This window comes from Diprion similis, chromosome 5 (genome assembly GCF_021155765.1).
Source record: "Diprion similis isolate iyDipSimi1 chromosome 5, iyDipSimi1.1, whole genome shotgun sequence".
Taxonomy (NCBI): domain Eukaryota; kingdom Metazoa; phylum Arthropoda; class Insecta; order Hymenoptera; family Diprionidae; genus Diprion; species Diprion similis.
In genome coordinates, this window is record NC_060109.1 from 2,009,219 (window position 1) to 2,030,032 (window position 20,814).

The following is a 20,814-nucleotide window of genomic DNA, read 5'->3' on the forward strand; positions in this document are numbered from 1 at the left end:
GTACATAAAGTATGAATTGCATCGGATTTTGTAATCAGAACGAGGTGAAATACTAATTACATCGGTATTTCGTGATTGTAAGTAGGTAAAATTAAATTGTGTTACAAATATTTAATAATATAAGTGAGTTTTCGAATATCATGTATGTCGATTTTTTCTAATTACAAAATATAAATAATATCTGATTTTTTTTTTTTTTTCCCCCAATTACTGAATACAGATGTAATTTGTTATATACCATTTACAAATAGTGATGAAATTTCAATTTACTTCCGGGCCAATTACGAAATGAGAATGTCATTTGTAATAAATCAGATTCCAATTACAAAACACAAATACGATGTGAATTTTCTTTTACCCCAATTACACAAGAAAAGTGTCATTTGTAATAAATCAGATTTCAATTACAAAATACAAATACAACTTGAACTTTCTTGTACCCAAATTACTAAATACAGATGTAATTTATTTTATACAATTTACAAGTAGTAATGCAATTTCAATTTACCTCCACGCCAATTGCAAGATAAAAATGTTATTTGTAATAAATCAGATTCCAATTACAAAATGCAAATTCAATTTGAATTTTCTTTTACCCAAATTACTAAATACAGATGCAATTTATATTATACCATTTACAAATAGTGATGCAATTTCAATTTACTTCCACGCCAATTACAAAATGAAAATGTAGTTTGTAACATATTTCATCCCGATTACAAAATACAAAATCAATTTAAATTTTCTTTCACCCCAATTACTAAATACAAATGTAATTTTCAATTCATTCTACCGTAGCTGCAAATTACAATATATTCAATCACAAATTGTATTTAGACAGCATGCCCAATGCTGTATCAATTATCGGTTGAGCCCTGAAGTGGGGTCTTCGAATGACTGCAAGGTGAGCAGTGCAAGAGATCCGCTGATACCTCTTGTAACCGGCCAGATTAAGAGAAGATAAGAGAAACTTCAATCTGGCGATTAGCAATTTTCCCACCCAACAAATTTATTCTGCAGACCTCTCAAGACTCTTCTCTTCGTTACGTATACCTATATACTGACTTGACTTTACACTCGACTTGACTGGTGCGCGTAAATCCTAATCTGACGTGACGCGAGGATCTATAGGGAATTTTGCCTTCTTCGTACGATCTTTTTTCATCTCTAGTTTTTTCTTCGTCTGTAAGACTTTTTGCTACCACCGAAAATATTGTACATATATATTAAACTTTAGCGATATGTTTCTAAAAGATTGATGTCATCCTGAAAACTCTACTGACATCTGTAGTTTTGAGAATTTTGTCAATAAAGAAAGTACAATTGGTTCACAAATAATCAAATTATAATTTTTACTTAGGAACCTATCTTTGTTCTGCAGGATATTCTTTGGTCTAAATTGAAATAATTCTCACTACGATTCATCCATTTTACTGAATTTGAAGATTTTCTTTAGTCGCAGATCTTGGATTCTCACTTAATGAGCATGCGATGTATAATGCATTCCTACGCCAAATTCGATCAACGAAACTAAGTTGAAACAAAGTGTTATACAACAATACATCTTGTCTGTCTATCGCCTAATTTATGGACATTGAGTACAACTTTCTAACAAGGAACATCAGTTTGGTGTTCGCCTCTGATTTAGTTGACAATTTATGTTGTAGAACATTGAAAACTGAGAGAAGCGAATTTTTTTTTTTTTTTCTCGTCTGCGGAAACAAACGACACCCAAAGATGGTAACCCAACGTGGTGATTTCTTGATGCGCTTGATGGATTTGAATGAAACTAACGCTTGAAGTTTTCCTATTTATTAATACACGAAGCGTGTCAAGAAATCACCCCGTTTAGTGCCAATTTTTGGGAGTCGTTTTCACCCCTTTAAACCGTTTTTCTGCAGATGAAAAAAAAATAGGTGTCTCTTAGTTTTCAATATTCTACAACATACATGAGTCTCAACGAAATCAGAGGTGAACACCAAACTGATGTTCCTTGTAATTTCAGAAATGAAAGCTTCTCAAGTTCCTGATGAAGTACACTTTGAATATAGAATTGTCATCGATTTAGAATAAGTATTTGAGAACTGCGCTCTTCGTCATGCTGGTTTTCGATCAACCTACTATCATAGATTATGCTACCCACGAACGAGACACGTGCATGGCTCAAAGAGTGGCATCCATCATTGATTCTAGGCTTGCGGTTTGAAATCTTGTCATCACACAATCTTTCGTCTGACGACCACTACTATACACGATGTAAGTATAATTGTCAGAACACGTCAGGCAGACCAAGAGAGCCAAGACTTTCAATTAAATATTCGATCATTGTACGAATTAACACGAATAATAACTGTGGTTAGTCCGAGGACGGTTGGCGGTATCTGCCGACTGATTATTTATCTGCCCTATACGGAAGGAGCGGAGTCGGCGCCACAAAGTAATTCCTGATCCTTTTTGGGGAGCCTTGAATGTCGAGCCGCCCGTCGTTGTTGCTGGCCCGCGTGTCACGAAGCGTTGCGACGTTGTATCTCCACGTCGTGATTCGTCGTTTGGACGTAGGTACATTATACCTATGTAGGTAACAAACTTAGCAGTATGTATACATACACATACATGTATGTGAAGCTATATGTCTTCAGGACCTACGTCTGTATTCGAAGCGGTCCAAATATGGACTCAATCAGCTCACGGTTGTGGGTCCGACGGGTCAGCCTTTGATTACCGCAGCCGATCCAACAATCCTTGCTATCTCTTTTCGGACGAGCCTTCATTTCGATTCACTCCACTATCGAGGATGGAAAAGATGTGGCTCTTGCTCTGGGGATTCACTGGAATTTTACTGTGTGCAGAAATTCTGCAAAAGGGGCAGTTCAACTACGTGCAAAAACCTTCCAGAGACTTACACGTATCAGAAACTTGACAGAAATGGCACAAAGATGTTCCATGAATCCATTACTATTGAGAATCATCGTAACGTATTGGAACCTTTTCATCAATGGTCCAGAGATGCTTTAGAACAGTTACTTCAAGTAAACATTATCGGCTTGACTACTGGTCACTAGGTACTAATCACTTTTTTTTGTATTCTCGTAAGTGCACGACATGAATCCACACCTCGAGAACTTACTAAGGTGTTCGAGAATATTGCACTATACACATCAATGCGACCATCATGTACCACATTGGCAGTTAACCCTTTGAAAGGTAGTGGAATGGATAAGTCCCCACTTGCTGGGTCTCAGTTTTTTCATATTCCTAATATATTTCTGCGCTTTTTATACGCACATAATCATTTTTCAGACTCTTGGGTCCCTAAGTCATTACCATTTCATGCATAACTGTCATGGTTTATTCATTTATAAGTTTGTCATAAACGAATCACGTGAAAAACTCGTTCGTTACAACAAGACATCTTTTTCATTGTAACGTAGACAGCTGAGGCCCTGAAGTTTTGAAAGTTTAAGAATTTTCGGAAAATTCCTGCCATGAATTTCGTAATTCCGACTTTAGAACGGGAATCAGTGATTCCAAAAACCTATAAATAACCTATGATTTTCTGAATTTGTTTAGTGGAAAAATGTGCCCGTCAAAGGGTTAACAGATGAGAAATAATCAGAGAGAACTTCTTCACCCATGAGATTGAACGTATTAACGAACCTTGGAGAAGGGACTGGATGGACCTGGTATCAGGATGCAGTTCGGGATGATAGGCTAGTCAGCTTTCCAGGGGGAAAGCGCGGGCTGAGCGGTGGACATATATTGTAATCCGGTAACGAATTCGGGCTAGAAATTCTTCGAAGGTTTAAATAACGACCAATTATCCGTTTCGTAAGGCGGAGGCGTATTAGTGATGTTAAATAGCTGACGACAACCGATGCCAGGGTTTAGAGCGTGCGTGGCGTCGCTCGCCAACTGAACATGTTAATCCGAGACGCTATTTACGACTGTTACTTGCTCTTCGTTTTACATATATATACGTGCCTTGAGCGGAGATTAGGGTGCCACGTCCTCCGATCCCGTGCAGAGAGAAAATACGTGTGTTCCTCATGTACACCCACATCCGTGTCGTCTGCTCCTACAGCGCGCTCCAGTCTCTTCGCGATCCTTTGAGGGGGGCTGATTTGTTGATGCAATTCAGCTTCGCTTCCTACACGCGTTCAAAAGTGTAACGATTTGCACACGCTCGGTGAACTCATGCTAATTCCTACACGTACGAGCCACTCGAAGACAGTTTTTTCCTCTTCTGCCACGCTGAGCTGGATGCTGATGGTATAATCTGAAACCAAACACGATACCATGGAACATTGTTTCTCATGAGAGAAAAATCCAAAGGAATATCGGATAGAAATCATGGATGTTTCGGTGTGCGTTGAAAGTTTAGATAAAACGTCCTATTCCAATATGGCCGTTCTTTACGCACCTGAAATTTTATTTTGCCGATAAAATTATTAACGGCACTTACTAATCGTCGATCGCTATTTGATGTGGAATAAAATGATGGCAGAAATAGCTTGAAATTTGTTTTACCTTCATACGAGTTATGAGAATTGATAATTTAGCCTCTGTCGTTTCTGAGGTTAACTTTCACGTATCGTTTTTCGATTGTTTCGTTCGCGCAGCATCATGGCCTGAAATTCGACTCCGACAAAAACTGAAATCTGATTTGAGATCGGCGGCAATTGGATCGAATTAAAACTGACCACCTACTCATATGAATTTAATGAATTCTATTTCAGCGAGCGTTTATGCTACGACGAATCTATATATACCCGATACCTGGAATTGCTTGGATCGTTTGCGGAAATGGAAACGGCGGACACATTTGCTATCGACGGTACGCAATGTACGCGGGAATTACTTGCAACAACTAGCTCATTAAGACATGCTTGAGAGAGGTTGAATGACGTGGACTCGGTTTTACGTTATAGAACGACTTCCTCGATGTACGTTTCTAAAGTCTTTCACTGAATCACAGGGATTAAGACAGAGTTCGGAAGATTAAAATATACGATATTGAGATATCATATTGCAGTTATAATACGGTTTAATATTAAAGTCGATTTAACCCGGTTTACCCATCAACCCCACACCCAGGTATTCTATTAAACTCAATCAAAACCATATTGACGCGCCTTTTGATTTTATTCAATGACATTCTCATTAGATCAAGGAGCGTAAAATATCGCAACTAGGAATTCTAACAGTATAACTCAAACCGTACAGTTATTCAACTGTTCAAATTACCGGGGCTCGACGAATCGGATGAGAGCACATATCAACTTGTTCCATTAGTGAATCGAGTAGAGCAGAAACTGATTCAAATCCGATGAGAATCAATAGATGACGATTATACATTTATTTCGGTTCAATGAATTGGGGTTTATGGGTAACCATGACACCATTTGACAGAAATTTGGAACAATACTTGAAAATGTTTTGGTATGAAAGTTCTGCATAATTGTATTGACAACAATTAGACCAAATGTTGCAAGGAATGATTCTGTGCCATTATTTGTTTAACTAATACTGGTTATCGATAACAGCTTACTAAACTTTTCTCATCGATCTGACTGGTCAAATAGTGCCACCTATTAGGTATACCACAATTTTGTAGACCTTTTTTCTAGTTCAAAGGAATGCAAATCCATATTAAAACTCAAAACATGAATTTTCACTGCGTAGATCTGAAATATGACCGTTCAATTTCGAAGTCATAATGTTTAACTGTAAAGTACAAATAGCTAGTTGCGCTAGATGCTAATGAACCAATGACTTCCAAGCCCATATGCTAGAGAACGGAATTCACTCACTACCTACTGAAGTTAGGTGTAGTTTTATCAATGATATGAAGATACATGAACATTAAAGACCGAGAATCGTTTATTACCTACTTTCATGCAGCATGTATGGTAGATTCCGGAGCATCACAGCCGTACGATTTCCTGGCTAAGGTAACGTGATTAGCATGTTGGCAGTTCCATCGAATCGGTCGTTGGCAGTTCCATCGTGACTTGTCCGAGCAAAAAACTCCGGCATGTCGAGAGCAGCGATATAAAAAAGCGCGACTACCATCGGCTCGTTATCGATGGAGGGTGACCAGGACTTCCAGCACAACTCCATGCAGGGCAGAGGAAGAGTGCGAGAGACGAGGAGAACGATAAGTACTTTCACGGGGCATCTAGGCTGTTGGGGATGCAGCCATGTCTTGTTATTTCACACCCTGCAAGATGCTTTTCACCCTCGTCTGACTTACTGACTGAATGACTGTCCGAAGCTCTTGATACTGATATCGAAGCTCGTCGCTGCTCTGGGAGACTCAACTTCACACGCATATTGCATTGGGTTGTTTCATCTGTAACAACAACGCCGTTGCATTTTTGAATATAATTGAAACAAGTTTTATATTTGACTTTACACCAACTTGATTGTTATGCGCAATAAAATCTTCTTCAAAATACTTTATATTGGAAAATTGTTATAATTATTTTCAAAGCTTGGTTTAAAAAAGAAAAAGCAAGAAAACACTTAAAAGAAAGAAAATTCGGCACGTTGTGTTCCATAGCTATTTATGTGGCATACCCGTAAACCGCCTGTTTTTTGGCAAGGATAAAGATTTCAGGACGAGCTGAAGGCGAGCCGGAAGCGAGTACTGAAATTATCCGAGTCAAAAAACGGTTTACGGGCATGCCACATACAATATTTTTTACGGTATGGGCATTGAAAAGTAAAACGAAGAGTGAGGTTATGTCGCGATCTATTCGACGAAGCTACTTTATTCGGCAGTTTGGGATGCGCATTTCGAACTGCGCGTCAAAATTACGGAATAAAGACTTTATTCCGCAACTTTGTTCGCTGCCGTATAAAGCGTCACTTTACGAAACTCAAACTGCCAAAAAAAGTGGATTTTTCAATGCCCATGCCGTAAAAAGATAATTTGGTGGAGAAATAGTAATTCACACTTAAATCCAGTTCGTACTTAATTATTGTTTAAGTTTCGGGCGGGTATATTTAAATCGTCACAAAGGAATTTTATCAACACTTTGGTGTATTGTAGAATTTGAATAAAAAAATTTTTAATTTTGGGAATGACGTTATAAAATGGAATTCAAGAAAAATCCTATGACGAGATTCTTTTTTCTACACATGACAAATTTTCCAAACATTCTTTAAATATATATATAGATAAATTTTTAATGCATTCTGAAGGGCAGTTACAGTACCAACTGAGTGAATGTGTTTGCAAGTTGACAAGATATCACGGGAATGAAGAATATGCGTGAACAAATGCTCATAAACAAGAGACAGGTGATCTCGTGACTGTCACATCACATTCTGTTTGACGTTTAGTCGTCGGTATTTTGGCATACGGAATAAATAATTTACATCAAGTGTTATGAGAGAAGAAATTGCGGTTTTTATATTTTATACTTTTATCCTCGCTGTTCACTGCCTCACCTATCAGATGGTGGACAGGCACAGTCCGGAGGCTTCCGAAGGACCGTATCATGGTAGGTAAGTGAGTCCTTCATCCTCGATGGCTCTCTATATTTACCCTGTTTGAAACCGTCGTCCTGTAATTGCCGTGGTAACTGTCAGACTCACCCTCCTCTGCATCCATTACGTATTCAGAGGCCACAATCACGTCTCGTAGTCAAATTGAGATCAAATCCTAGTGCGTGAGGTGTTCACTGCCAATGAATAGCATAATCGGACGTTCCTCAATCAGGAGTTGGTAACGACTTGGTGGAGGAGGTCGATTACACGTTTTGGAGAAAAATTTATTCTGGATGCTAATGTACTTTTATGAACTGCTCCATTCGTTCAATAATAACACAGAATATTTTTAAAATTTTGAATTAGAATCAAGTAAAGTTTCAGATTTTAGGTACATTATTCATCACGGAATCATTGCCGGTTGTTTTTCAAAACTGTTGCAAATTTTGTCTCAATAATTCAAAATTATAATATAACCTCAGTTGTGATCAAGATGTGAAAATGCGATTCGTTTGTCATATCTGTAACTTTGTATGCAGATATTAAATTGTTCAAAATTACATGTTGATTGCGTAGGAATAACGTAACCGTTAAATAGTTACTCCATTAAATTTGAAGAGATTTTGATAAACGATTTTGTCTTTCTGAGCTAAACTATGAAAAGTAGAGTCCCTTAAATTTTGAATATTGATCAATCGTAATAACTATTACAGGAATGTTGGACCTCGTCGATTGCAGCGAATCATGTTTTTCACAATATTGAATTTTTCTGAGTGACGAAATCTCTTCACACTTTGGTGAATCATAGGATGAAGAGTGATTGAAAATATCTGATTTAGCTGCAGTAGCGTATTATAAAGTAGAATCAAATGAAAACTAGCTGGAAATACTTGAGTGTCTCCGCGAACGTTCTGAACCTTATTCAGTCAAAACAAAAGCACAATCACGAGCCGTATCATTTCCGAAAATTTCGAGACATTTCGTTACATTGAAGAAGAAATGTAAAATACAATTTCCCGTACTTGACGAAGGTTCAAAATCCCTTCAAAGTCTACTCCTTGCATCTATTTTTGAAATCCGATAACAAGTGTGGCTCAGAAAAAGTTGTACAAAGTGAAAATCAAGCCTGAAGAACGAGTCTGAAGTAACAATTGCAAATGTGCTGAAATAAAAAAGGCAACATCCTCGCCTTTCGCAAAGGATGAAGGGCTTTGGTCGCTACGGGTGGTTGGTTGGGATGGTAATGGAAGGAGAGCATGTTCCGAGAAGAGTCCCGGCGTGATGCCATCGAGAGATTGACTTTGGCGTCGTCTGTGGGCGCCAGCCCGGTGTGGTGCACCTTTTGCTGACGTATTGCGTCTGTGGGTTAAATTAGGTTATTTATTGCCAGCTGAACAAGATCGAAGGGGGCAATCAATGCAGCACGTGGTGAGCAGGCGTCGTACAGACATCGGCAGGAAAAACGCGGGCTCGGTCAGATTCTCGGTCCATAATCCGGTGACTCCATCCTTGTCTCTCTCGTTCCATCACCAAAAGCATCACGCACTGCCAGCTGAACTTAGCCCGGGTCCTTTGTACGACTGGACAAAGGAACAGCGAAACCTGGAACGTGACATGCGTGTCAATATTCGCATGATGCATCCACGTTAGCGCAGGACACGTGAGCCACCACGTTTTGGCTAGGCTAGGCACAGCTCGATTCATGATCGTTCGCATCTTTGGGGGAATTACTTCACCCATTAATGTATTTGGTATAACGGTTGAATTATTATCGGAGTGGATCGCATTTGCTCGATACAAGCTCGATGTAACAATAAAAGGAGGACAATGGAAAAAGGAAGCAACGTAAAATATCCTCCCCTTTAAGTCCAGCACGTGTATAATTTGAGGGTAATGAAAGAGAGCTTTAAAAGCTCGGGACTTATCTTTTTATGTTCCAGTTTTGTTTTCTCTTGTTGGAAGTTGGATACACTTTTAACTGATTCTTCATATCCTGGCATTTATTCACTAGTGTAATTAGTTAAAACTCCGGAATTTCAAGTTTTTGAACAGGTTCTTAATTCAAGTTAGTTTGTTTGACACTACAATCACTTATTATGATTTGAGTTCAAGTTAGATTCTTGAAAGTTTCAGATTTCACATTATTCTGTAGGTTGAGGTTAATTTATCGAACCTCAGGATAAGTTAATATTATCTAAGTTCAAGTAAGCTTGTTGAACAACCAAATTCCTCATCATTCTGTAAGCTCAAGTTGATTTATTGAAGTTTGGAATAACTTAGCAACATGGTCTAAGCTAAAGTCAGCTTTTTGAACTATTGGGTTATGGTTTTCAAATAAACTATAGAGTTTGAGTATAGCAAGTTTTTCGATTTATTATTTAGAGGACTGTCCGGAGTGAGAGCTGTCGGAGAACTGAACCATTGAACAGTTGAACAGAATGTGTCTAGCGCTGGTTGTCTTTCGGCGTTTACATACCTTACTGTTTGTAAACAAGGATAATCTTCTCGAAGAAAGCCTTTTCTTTCTTCGAGCCATACACACTAGACTTAACATTGTATATAAAATATATTCTTACTATACTAGATTATTTTTGCTCATATTCCAACATGAACAGCCAAATGCTTCATTCTTCCATTGGTTCGAGTTAGTTTGTTTAACTTCAGAACCAATTAATCTTAATTAAGTTTTTCAATTCCTCATGATGCTCTGAGTTCAAGTTAGTTCGTTCTGACCTAAACACTGACTTACTACGATTTAAGATGAAGCAGGTTTTTCAAACTGTAGAATTTCTTCACCATGCTCTGACTTCATTTAATTGGTCTATTGGACTCCAGAATAAGTCATTATAAATCCCTGCAAAGTACAAGTTAACTTTTTGGACTTACAAATCTCTCATTATATTCCACATTCAATTTGACTCTTTAATCTTTTGAATTAGGAATATCCAACTTCACGAATCTACAAGGAAGTTATTGTAATCCACGTAATTTTCTAATTACCAAGGCAGATACACGCGGGACGTCCACGATGCGGAGATGCTGATACCACGTCGAGTGACAGAGGACGGCAGTTTCCTGACGTTCAACTTACCCAATTTCTACGATCGCCAAGAGCTTGAGGCCCGGAAAAAGCGGGCAGCCGATACCGATGCCGCGGCTGATGACCTGTCCGACCACAAGATGCACTTGGTGCTTCCATTCAACGGCGCCGATCATCACGTCGAGTTGACTCCGCACCACGAGTTCATATCACCGGAACTAGTGATGGAGACTCGAGGCGAAGGCGCTCGCACTGACCCCAACAATGGCATACGATTCAGAAGAGCTGACGATATGCAATGTCACTATAGAGGCCATGTCAGAGGTCACAGGGATTCCAGGGCAGCACTCTCTCTCTGCGACGGCGTGGTTAGTACCGCTTGTCCGATATCTGTTCACACCTTGGAACTGAAGTGCTTCAACTCGATAGCTTCTAATGAAATTCACTTAACTCTAGAGAGAATGATTATAAAAGACCTAACCCTGGTGTCAGGATTATAATTCAAGTAACTCTACGGACTCTGATGATAAAACAGTTGACTTCTGTGTCGAAGGTAACTGTTTTATCATCGGAGTTTATACAGTCACTTGGATTATAATCGTCACGCTGAAATTAGATCTTTTGCAATCAGCCTTTCTAGTAGTTGAATGAATTTTACTAGCGGCCATCGATCTGTTCAGCCGAAATTTGAACTGAACCTGCCCCAGTTGGTTCTGTGTATAGCTAATCGGTCGATAAAGAAGCATTGTCCCGAAACTATGCAATGCACCTAATTGAAGCTGCAGTTAACATCTAATGGAATACCGTAAATCATCTTTTCACTTTTAATCTATTGAAAATATGACTGGTAATGTATATTATATGAAAATTTTTATCCTTGTGCCCAAATTCGTAACTCTTAGAAAGCAGAATTGATGTAAGTCGAATTTTGAGCAGCCTTTACCCATTAATTGTTACTTTCTATTTATTTGTTTCTCACTCGCTCTGTTCCAAAGTTTTCTCAGACACCCGGTAGACCTCCTTGAATAAATTTAAATGTATTTATTTGCTTTGGTGAACTTATGCTGCAGCCAGTTTCTAGATGAAGTCAGTCAGTGTATTCCGATTAGCATCACGTTTCAATTCTGAATTTACGATCATCCGCCACAGTGAATTGGCGACATTGTGGAGCAATGCGTCGATCTATATGCAAATCATCTTATTAATTTGCATGCGTTTAAGATGTAATAAGGATCTTGCGTTAAGAGAACCGCACTAAAATATCCACAGGGAATGGCTTTTGCGCAGTTGATATACCTGCACGCTCAGCCGCATCACACATTATGCTTATAATCAGTAATCAAATGATTGAATGGATTAACTTGCGAGTGCAGTTTCACTATAGCTTTATATACCTGATGCAGTTGAAGCCACACCGTATAGCAAAACAATTACAAGCATCACTGTAAAAAATATGACCTTACGAATTCTGGAAAATATTTGATGTCTTTTGAAGATCTTTTCAAACCGATGACTTTTGTCGAACCTGTAGTTGCCATAATTAGATTTTGGTCGATATTCAATTTCTTCTCCCTTGTTCATTGGTGAAAATATACCGAATATACTTATTGTTGGCCATATTTTTCGCTGAGAGTTTCAAAATCTTTCTATTGGCATTATACCGGAAACTCACAATTAGTTTGAAGTGATTCGCCATCGTCAGGGGACAAGGAATTCTTTCTTGGAACGCGTGATACTGTTGCTTGGATACAAAGAACCATTTTCAGAGTGGTGTACCCTTGTTGAGATGTGAGAAATCCTTTCTTGAGTGTAAGCATCTTGGTTGGGATACGAGGAACTGCTATTCAAGCTTTTCAAGCTCTTTCACCTTTGTCATGGTGCAAGAAATATTTCTCTTTTTTCGAAACATCGTGACTACGATCTGGATGTGAAAATCTTGACGATAATGTGTGTCCTGATAGATGAAATTACCTTAACAAATTCATTAATAAACTTGTGTTATTCGGATAATTTTCAAGGAATAACAATATGGAGTCGAAGCGATGCATCAGGGGAAACATTTTCAGGAAAATCACTGTTTACAACTACAATTTCAATTAAGCATAATTGATAATATGCTTTGATTGAACCATAGTTACCCGACTACAAATGTATAAGGTTATGGTGGCATTATCTGCATAGCAAAAAACATCTGGGGGCAATTTAAAAAATCAGAAAAAATGTTTCGACACTAGCAGAATAATGAAAATAATGTTGTTATATACTTATTTAATGATGCAAGAATTACAGAATAATGCACAACATTAACGGCTCACTTAAGATTCAGTCTCGTTAAATTAAAAACTGAACTTTAATTAAGCAATAAAATTAGTTACATCACATTTGCGTTAATTTTATGATGTATACAGTATTCCAATAGTAAAACCTTGAAAAAAAAAAATTGAAAGCTAATTAAATTTGACGACAGTAGGAAAAAAAATTAGCTTTTCTATCACAAAACACATCTTTAACAGTTTTGAAATACTCGTACATGGGATGAAACGTTTCAACCGGCTTCGAAAAAATTGTTACAACCGTCTTCGGCACACCTTTTAGACGTTTTGTCGACGTAATCTCCGAAATAAGCAACTTGTATGAAAAAAAATCATACCTATTTGTACTTCGATAACTAAAATAAATTGTAGCTATCATAGTTTTGTAATAAAAGATAAAATAACAGCAACAAAAATACTTGCTTTTATAGGAGAGAAAAAAAAAAAAAAAATGGGCACGTCTTGATACGAAAGCCGCTTCTTTCTCTTCTTGTATCCCCTCTCCTATCTCTATTAGTTTTTGAGTTATTAGCGTTGTTTCACCCAACCCTGGTCTCTCCTACTCGGGCTTCCATTAGACTTACAATAACAAAATACGAACGAATTAATTAATCTCGAAAACTAGTCTAACTTCTATCCAACTCGTGAGTATCACGTGTATGCTGTAGCTCGGATCTTAACCTCAGGGGACGTGGATTCGCATGCACTTATACAACATCCACAAGTTCACAAAAGTACATCATGAAACTTTCAAGAAATGTCATCGTCAGATCCTGTGTCACCTGCAACTGACATTTGGGTAATTTCAACGGAATCCGGTTACTCGCACGAAACCCAAACATCATCGAATTAGCCCAAACTTTCATTCTCATTATTGGCCCGTTGAATAAGACTTGACACACCAAAACACCGATGATTGCAAGAATTTAATCTTTGATTCACGAATTTTTCACGCGATTTGACACAAGAGTAAAATATACTATTTTTACGCATAAAAAGAAATTGTGAACTTGATGAGATATTATTAGAATTAATTCAGATATAATAACCTCACGAATAGGTACAAAAACTTATTTTTTCCATACATATCGAAAACTATGCATGGCCGACTCTCGAGTCGCAAGTAATAAACGCAAATACTTGAGTGAACGTATGTTTGACTATTCAATCTAGGCCGGATACTTGCATACGGATCAAGGGCGTTACTTTATCGAGCCAGTGAGCCAGGCGGTCCCTGACCGAGAAGGCCAGCACGTCCACATGGTTTACCAACGGAAAGCACCGCACGAAACCCTGCATCAAACCGAGCGGAGCAAACGTAATTGCGGAACTAGTGGTGAGACTTTGATGTTATACCTATGTTCGAGAGATTTATGTTCCAATCTTTGCTTTGCGACGAGCTGCTACGTCTGGAAACAGACTGGAAGTGCTAAATCTGAAACTTCTATGTTCGGAAAGAAGCATTGATTGTGGCGGAAGTCGATTAGTTTCGTCAAACTAACGTCACATATTCTTCCATCAAACTACTTGACTTAGAAGATTTCAAATTCAACAGTTGCCACATCCTGATAATGCTTAAATTTATTTAACGATTAAACTCAGGAAGGTTTTGTCCAGAATCAGAAGACATTTGACAAACTTGTTGAACTGCATTCACTTTGTTCCGAGAGACTCGATAAATTCTCTTGGCAAGTACTTCAAAAAATACGAGCGTAAGGCTATTGGGACTCTTTGAGTGTTTGGGTCTCTTCTTGAGGTCCTGTTTTTTTGCATTTTCTTAATTAGAGAATTCTTTCATCAGAATAGCGCAACCTTCATTGTTCCAGACGATTGGGAAACCGCTTGGGCTGAACAGTTGGAGAAAAAGAATCGACGCGATAGGCTGGCCGGTAATGGAACGTTCGAAAAAAGGGCCCCGTCAGCAGCTACCCACAGTATACACCGCTACGTTGAACTGACCGTAGTATGCGACGAACGGTTTCTGACGTACCACAAAAGCATAGACTACGAGCAATACGTTCTGACAATTCTCAACATGGCTTCCGACTTCTACCACGATTCCAGCTCTGGGAACCAGTTGGACGTTGTTGTGGTCCGGATCATCTATCTCGAGAAAGAAAAAGAAGAGGTAAGATCACAACTCACGTTACGTAACTGCAATCAGACCTTAAATTCGTTTTGACGCACAACGATTTAAAATCATGTATTTTATTGACTAAGATTTGCTCTCCACCTTTGTGAGAATGAAAGAGAGACATTGGATAAGGACTTAAAAGCTCTCAGGTCATGCGGGTCACGGTTCAAGGTTTTTTGTGAAAAGTGTGGTGAATTTATATTCTTACTTCATGTCGGATGGGAGCCACGTGTTACCTCGTTCTATCTAACCGATGTAATACATGTTTTCAGATAGATCTATCCATCAGCCCAGAAGCTGAGAAGACCTTGGACAGTTTCGCCGCTTGGGTTAATAAGATGAATCCAAAAGACACAAAACACCCCAATCACCACGATATCGGCGTATTAATCACGAGGCAAGCATACGATCATAATTATTTTTAAGATCTTATTTTGACTCACTTATTTCATTGGTGCATTCATGTTTTCACTATTGATTGTAAGTCCAGGCCACATTGATTACTAAAAGCAGTAAAAGATCTGTGTACAATTATTTTATTCACCACATTGACTTATCTGTTTTACCGAACAAGTGAAACACGATCCACTTTATCTTTGTCGAACACTTTCTTTATTCACTCAACCCATCTATGAATGACTCGCAGATACGATATTTGCGCAAGTGATGAGGCAGCGTGCAATCTCCTAGGTTTGGCTTTTGTGTCAGCGGCTTGCGACCCTCCAAAAGCTGCGTGTATCAATGAAGATGCTGGGCTCATACTTGGCATAACCGTCACACACGAAGTTGGACACAAGTTTGTATATATACAGTATATCAGAAGTACAGCAGTCTAATCAAATTTGACTTTCAACTGCATTAATTTTTCAATAGTTTAGGATGTTCCCACGATACGGTTGAGATTAGTGGATGTCCACCGCAAGACACATCTGATAAGAGTTACTTCATTATGTCACCGATCGTCGATAGTTTCACCTTGAGATGGTCACCGTGCAGTAGAAAATTTCTGACAACCTTCGTAGAGTAAGGCTTGAATGTATTGGTGGCCTCACATGAGGCATAGTTCATCCACGATCAGTAATGTTAAGCTTATGTTTACAGGAGCTTAGGTGACTGCCTCCTGGACAATCATAAGAAGCCCAATTCAAAATACAAATTTCCTGGAATGCTACCCGGTGCCATGTATGACGGAGATTTTCAGTGCAAGTTGATGCTGAATGATCCTGACGCCAGCGTGTGCGAAAGAACTGATGTAAAATGGCAGACGAATAGTTCATTGTGTCGAACATAACTTGTGTAACAAGAATTAATCAATCGTGCGCATGTTCCTTTTCAGTCAATGTGCGATGCCTTGTGGTGCAAAAAGAATGATAACGCCAAAAAATGCTCCTCAAAGGGTGCCCCATCAGAGGGTACTAAGTGCGGAGAGAACAAGGTACCATAAAATCACTTCGTTCACACTCAATTAGTCTTCACACTAGCATCGTTATTTCTATTTGCTGTTTAGTGGTGTATCCATAAGAAATGCGTTGATGTCGGCAAGCGACCCTCCGCTGTGCATGGAGGATGGGGTAAGTGGAGCAAGACGAGTGATTGCTCCAGGACATGTGGTGGTGGTGTGAAATACAGTGAGAGAGACTGTGATAACCCGATCCCGAAGAATGGTGGACGATACTGCTTGGGAGAGAGGAAAAGGTTCAGTACGTGTAATACGCAGGTTAGTAATGGTGTGTGTTATCCAGACTCCATTGATGCGAATGAGTCCTGAAGATGCACTCTCTTATTGCATTCCAATAGCCTTGCGATTCGAAGAAACCATCCTTCAGAGCAGTGCAATGCGCAGAGTTCAATACACAGAAGGTTATGCCTGATGGTCTTCATACTTGGGTACCACATCAGGGTCCTCCTGAAGCACCGTGTGCTTTATACTGTCTTAATGAGAAAAAAACTTACGTTAAACTTTCGCCAATGGTTAAAGATGGAACCCCATGTGAGCCTGGAACAAAGAATCTATGCATCGGTGGGAGCTGCACAGTGAGTATCGACTTCAATGCTTTTTGCAGATTGGTCAGATGCATGTCAAGTTGACTGCAGTGAAAACTTTGGTTGAGATGAAAGGTTGACGGTGGAATGGTTTTCATATGTCACACAAATCGTATTATAAGCGAAATTATAATGAAATTGTGAAATTATTTAGAAAGTTGGTTGTGACTGGGAGATAAACGGAGATGCTCTCGAAGATCAATGCGGAATCTGTAAGGGTGACGGTACTCAGTGCACTCCAGTCGAGGGTGATTATACGGCGACCGGAAAAGGTGGTAAGTGAACAATCTCCATCGAAATACAGAATGAGAAGTCGTTTCTAAATGATTTTGTGATTATTAGATTACCAAAAGGTTGTGACAGTCCCAAAAGGAAGTCGGAATATAAGATTTTTTGAAAAAGGTCCGGCAGGCAACAGTTTAGCCATCAAGTTAGAGAGAGGAAATACATACATACTAAATGGCGATCAGTGAGTGAATTTTTTTTGAGTCGTCGAGATCAAATCGGCATCTCAATAACGTAGTAATGCGAAATTTCAAATTCAATAGCCGCGAAAATAGAAACGGAGAATATCCTTGTGCCGGCGACTTAGCGGTATACAAACATCCTGAACCTAAAAAGGAAGAAGTCCTGATCAAAGGTCCAATCAATGAAGACATCCAACTGCAAGTACGTCGTAGGTTAAAATATTATTTCGATATGTCGATTCCGTTACAGGAATGGTGTATCTAAGAGAAATAACGAAAAATTGCGACCCTGTCTGAAAATCTGAGACCTATACTAACGCCTTTAAGGGGGGGGACTTCGGTGAAAGGAGATTGAATTTTTTTTTCCAAAAACTCGATATTATCAAAATTTCACTTTACTCCCCCTGTAAGGGGAAGGTGGACTTTCTAGATATGAGAAATACCAGTCCTGAAGGGTTCGTGATTTTTCTTGAGCTTTATTTGCTTTTGCATGAAAAAGTATCGCACGATGAAAAAAAAATTAAGAAATCTTTAACGAATTTTTTATGATTCATTTACTTTATTCATATTTTCCATCAATGCATTATATAATAGAAAATATCGTCAAGGACAAATTTGTTGGTAGATTATTTATAATTCATCTACGCTGTACGCATTTTCCATTAAATAATGCATTATGGATTTGATGGAACATATGTATGTAATTTTTAGATGGGAAATTTTTTATAAAAGAAGAAGTCCAGCTCAGTGCAACCACGATAAAGATTTTCTTCACCGTAAAAACAAAATTTTACATACTTCAAATCTCACGGTCTGAAAAATGACGCATGCGATTGATGATATCATCATTCACTTGAAAAATAAAATTTGTGAAATGGTCGTGGGTTTTTTGTTAATTTTTGGCCCTCATAGACGGTTCTTCATGGTCGCAAATGAAGCCCAAAAAAAAAAAAACATCATGAATTCTATAAGACCGATATTTCTCATAGCTAGAAAGTGCACCGAACCTTCCCCTTAACAAAGATTGGTACTCGAAACTTTTGAATTTTATTACGTTCTATTTCATAGTTTTAACAAAGAAAATGAAAATTGTAGCAGAAATTTCATAAGAATTTTAGGCCGCAACGGGTTGAGGAAGTTCGTTGCTTGGAAACCAATACTATTTTTGTGATTTTATTACAAAATGGTCAAAAATTGAATATTTATCGGAATTATGCATACTTTTGAAAACGTGACAAGACAAACCTTGAATTGTAAGCAGGACCTCAAATAATGATTTTTCATCGATTTCATCGGGTTGATTTCATTCTGCGAATTGTCACATTATTTGCAAGACAATTCTATACCTTCTTACTGCAACAATATTTTTCCCTTGCATTTCCAAGAGGTAATTACCATACAGCTTGTGGATGTAACAATTTGATAAAAACTCAACGTGTCACCATATTTTTATAAAGCTACCAAAAACCATAAACATCCAACTATGCAGCCTCTTTCAAACATGTTTGCAGCGTCCCTCCTGAAATGGCACTTAGGACTCGTGCCACTTGCCATCTAGATACGCCATTGCGTTGTCGCCACATAAGTTCATCATTAATTATTATCTCGTTTTTTTATCCATGGCAGTACGTCTTTTACAATCCCAACGTCAACCCCGGTGTCCACTACGTGTACTACACGCTAAACGGAAAAGCTGTAGGAAAACCGCAATATCAGTGGGATTTTTTGGACTGGGAAGCATGCAGCGTGAAATGCGGCGGTGGTACTCAGGTAGACTAGTTCAGAACTATTCGATAAATTTAAATGACAGCTTCTCGTTGCAATAATTATTTATGTACTGAACAGGTGGCGCAAGCATCTTGCGTCGAGCAGCAGAGTGGTCGAGTGAGCAATTCATTTTGCAAGGACATCAAACGTCCAGAGCCCAAATCCCGGAAATGCAACAATCAGGCCTGTAAAGCTAAGTACGATAAGCTGTTTATGCTAATATAATTCATAACCAAATAATACTGTCAGCTTGGTATAAATCACTCACTTGCTTCTTCCATTCATTCTCATAGATGGCGCGTAAGCCAATGGAGTCGATGCAGTGCGTGTGGAGGGAAAAAAGGGCAGCAACGTCGAAAGGTGCAGTGTGTGAAGCCAGCAGCTCATCCCGGGGGTGAAGATGTTCAGGCTGAACTAAGCGCTTGTAAAGGCAAAGTACCAAAGCAGTCACAGAGTTGCACGGGGAATAGACCATGCAAGAAAACGTGCAAGAAGACGCGAAGCAATGAGTTAGAAGAAGAAGGTGATGCGACGACTGAAAAACCGCAGTCGCTAGAAGAACAGAGAAACGTTATTGACAAGCTGGTGGACATGGGAATGTCACGGTATCTGGAGAAGACCAATGGAGAACGTTATCGTGGGAAGTCAGAGAAGAGGAACGTCGCGGCTGACTTCAAGCATCTGATCGACGATTGGGTTGCCCCATCCAGTGACGCGGGTATCGACGCCGGAAAGAATTGCCCCGGAAAAGGGTCAGCACAAGCGGTTCTGGCGACGCCAAAACCCGGAAGCATCGTCAAAGACAATATACCACCCGGCAGTATTGTTGTTCTGGAAGCACCCATCATAGATAATCAACCATCCTCGAATATGTCCGATCAAGCATTCCAAGAGGAAGGTGACGAGGTTGGTTCTGAAATAGACACCAGTCACGAGACAGTATTCAAGGGTTCTGAGGCAGCCAAGCGATTGCAAAGCCCTGAGCATAATGATGGTGCTGGATCCATGGGATCTGCCACTAACTCACCGAGTGGAGGTTAAATATTTGGCATTATTGAGAATTCGACGAACCCTCCGCTGTTGGCTGTTGCCAACTCTGTTACCAGTGAGTCTGCAGAAGAGGCAAACAATCCTTACTACAATCCTTAATTTTATCCCCCATTCGTCTTGTTTCTACACTAGATCGAACTATGCTGGAACTGTTTTTAACAAGAATTTTAATTATTGTCATTACTATGAGGAATCTTAGCTCTCTTACGTCATTTGTATTTATTTGTTGATCGAAATATCATTATATTCAAGCTTATTGCATTTTTCGTTGAATTAAACAGATCTTTGGTAATAATGTATGAGTTAATACAACGTAGGGTTACTGGAGGATTATTTCTGTTATAGATAAATTCATGCTGGGCTATACAATTACAAAAAATCGTTCCATTACAACGGCACCAACTGCGCTCAATTTTGTCCAAACTTTTGTCTCTAAATCATGGATTGTGGAAATGCTTTTTACCTCTATAGAAAAGAGAATTAAATATACTTAAGAGTTGTGTACAA

The 20,814-nt window shown here is 38.9% G+C and overlaps 1 protein-coding gene across 1 annotated transcript; it reads left to right on the forward strand.

The window, feature by feature from the left end:
• The first annotated feature begins 7,462 nt into the window (after positions 1–7,462).
• On the forward strand, positions 7,463–20,298 carry LOC124406371 (A disintegrin and metalloproteinase with thrombospondin motifs 7-like). Its single transcript, XM_046881771.1, has 18 exons — positions 7,463–7,508; positions 8,870–9,139; positions 10,499–10,902; positions 14,020–14,182; positions 14,673–14,974; positions 15,253–15,377; positions 15,627–15,776; positions 15,854–16,003; positions 16,082–16,225; positions 16,304–16,415; positions 16,488–16,697; positions 16,778–17,014; positions 17,178–17,298; positions 17,366–17,492; positions 17,572–17,692; positions 19,117–19,260; positions 19,336–19,454; positions 19,551–20,298. Exons 1-18 carry the CDS (start codon positions 7,463–7,465, stop codon positions 20,296–20,298), a joined length of 3,693 nt encoding a protein of 1,230 aa, XP_046737727.1.
• The last annotated feature ends 516 nt before the right edge of the window (positions 20,299–20,814 follow it).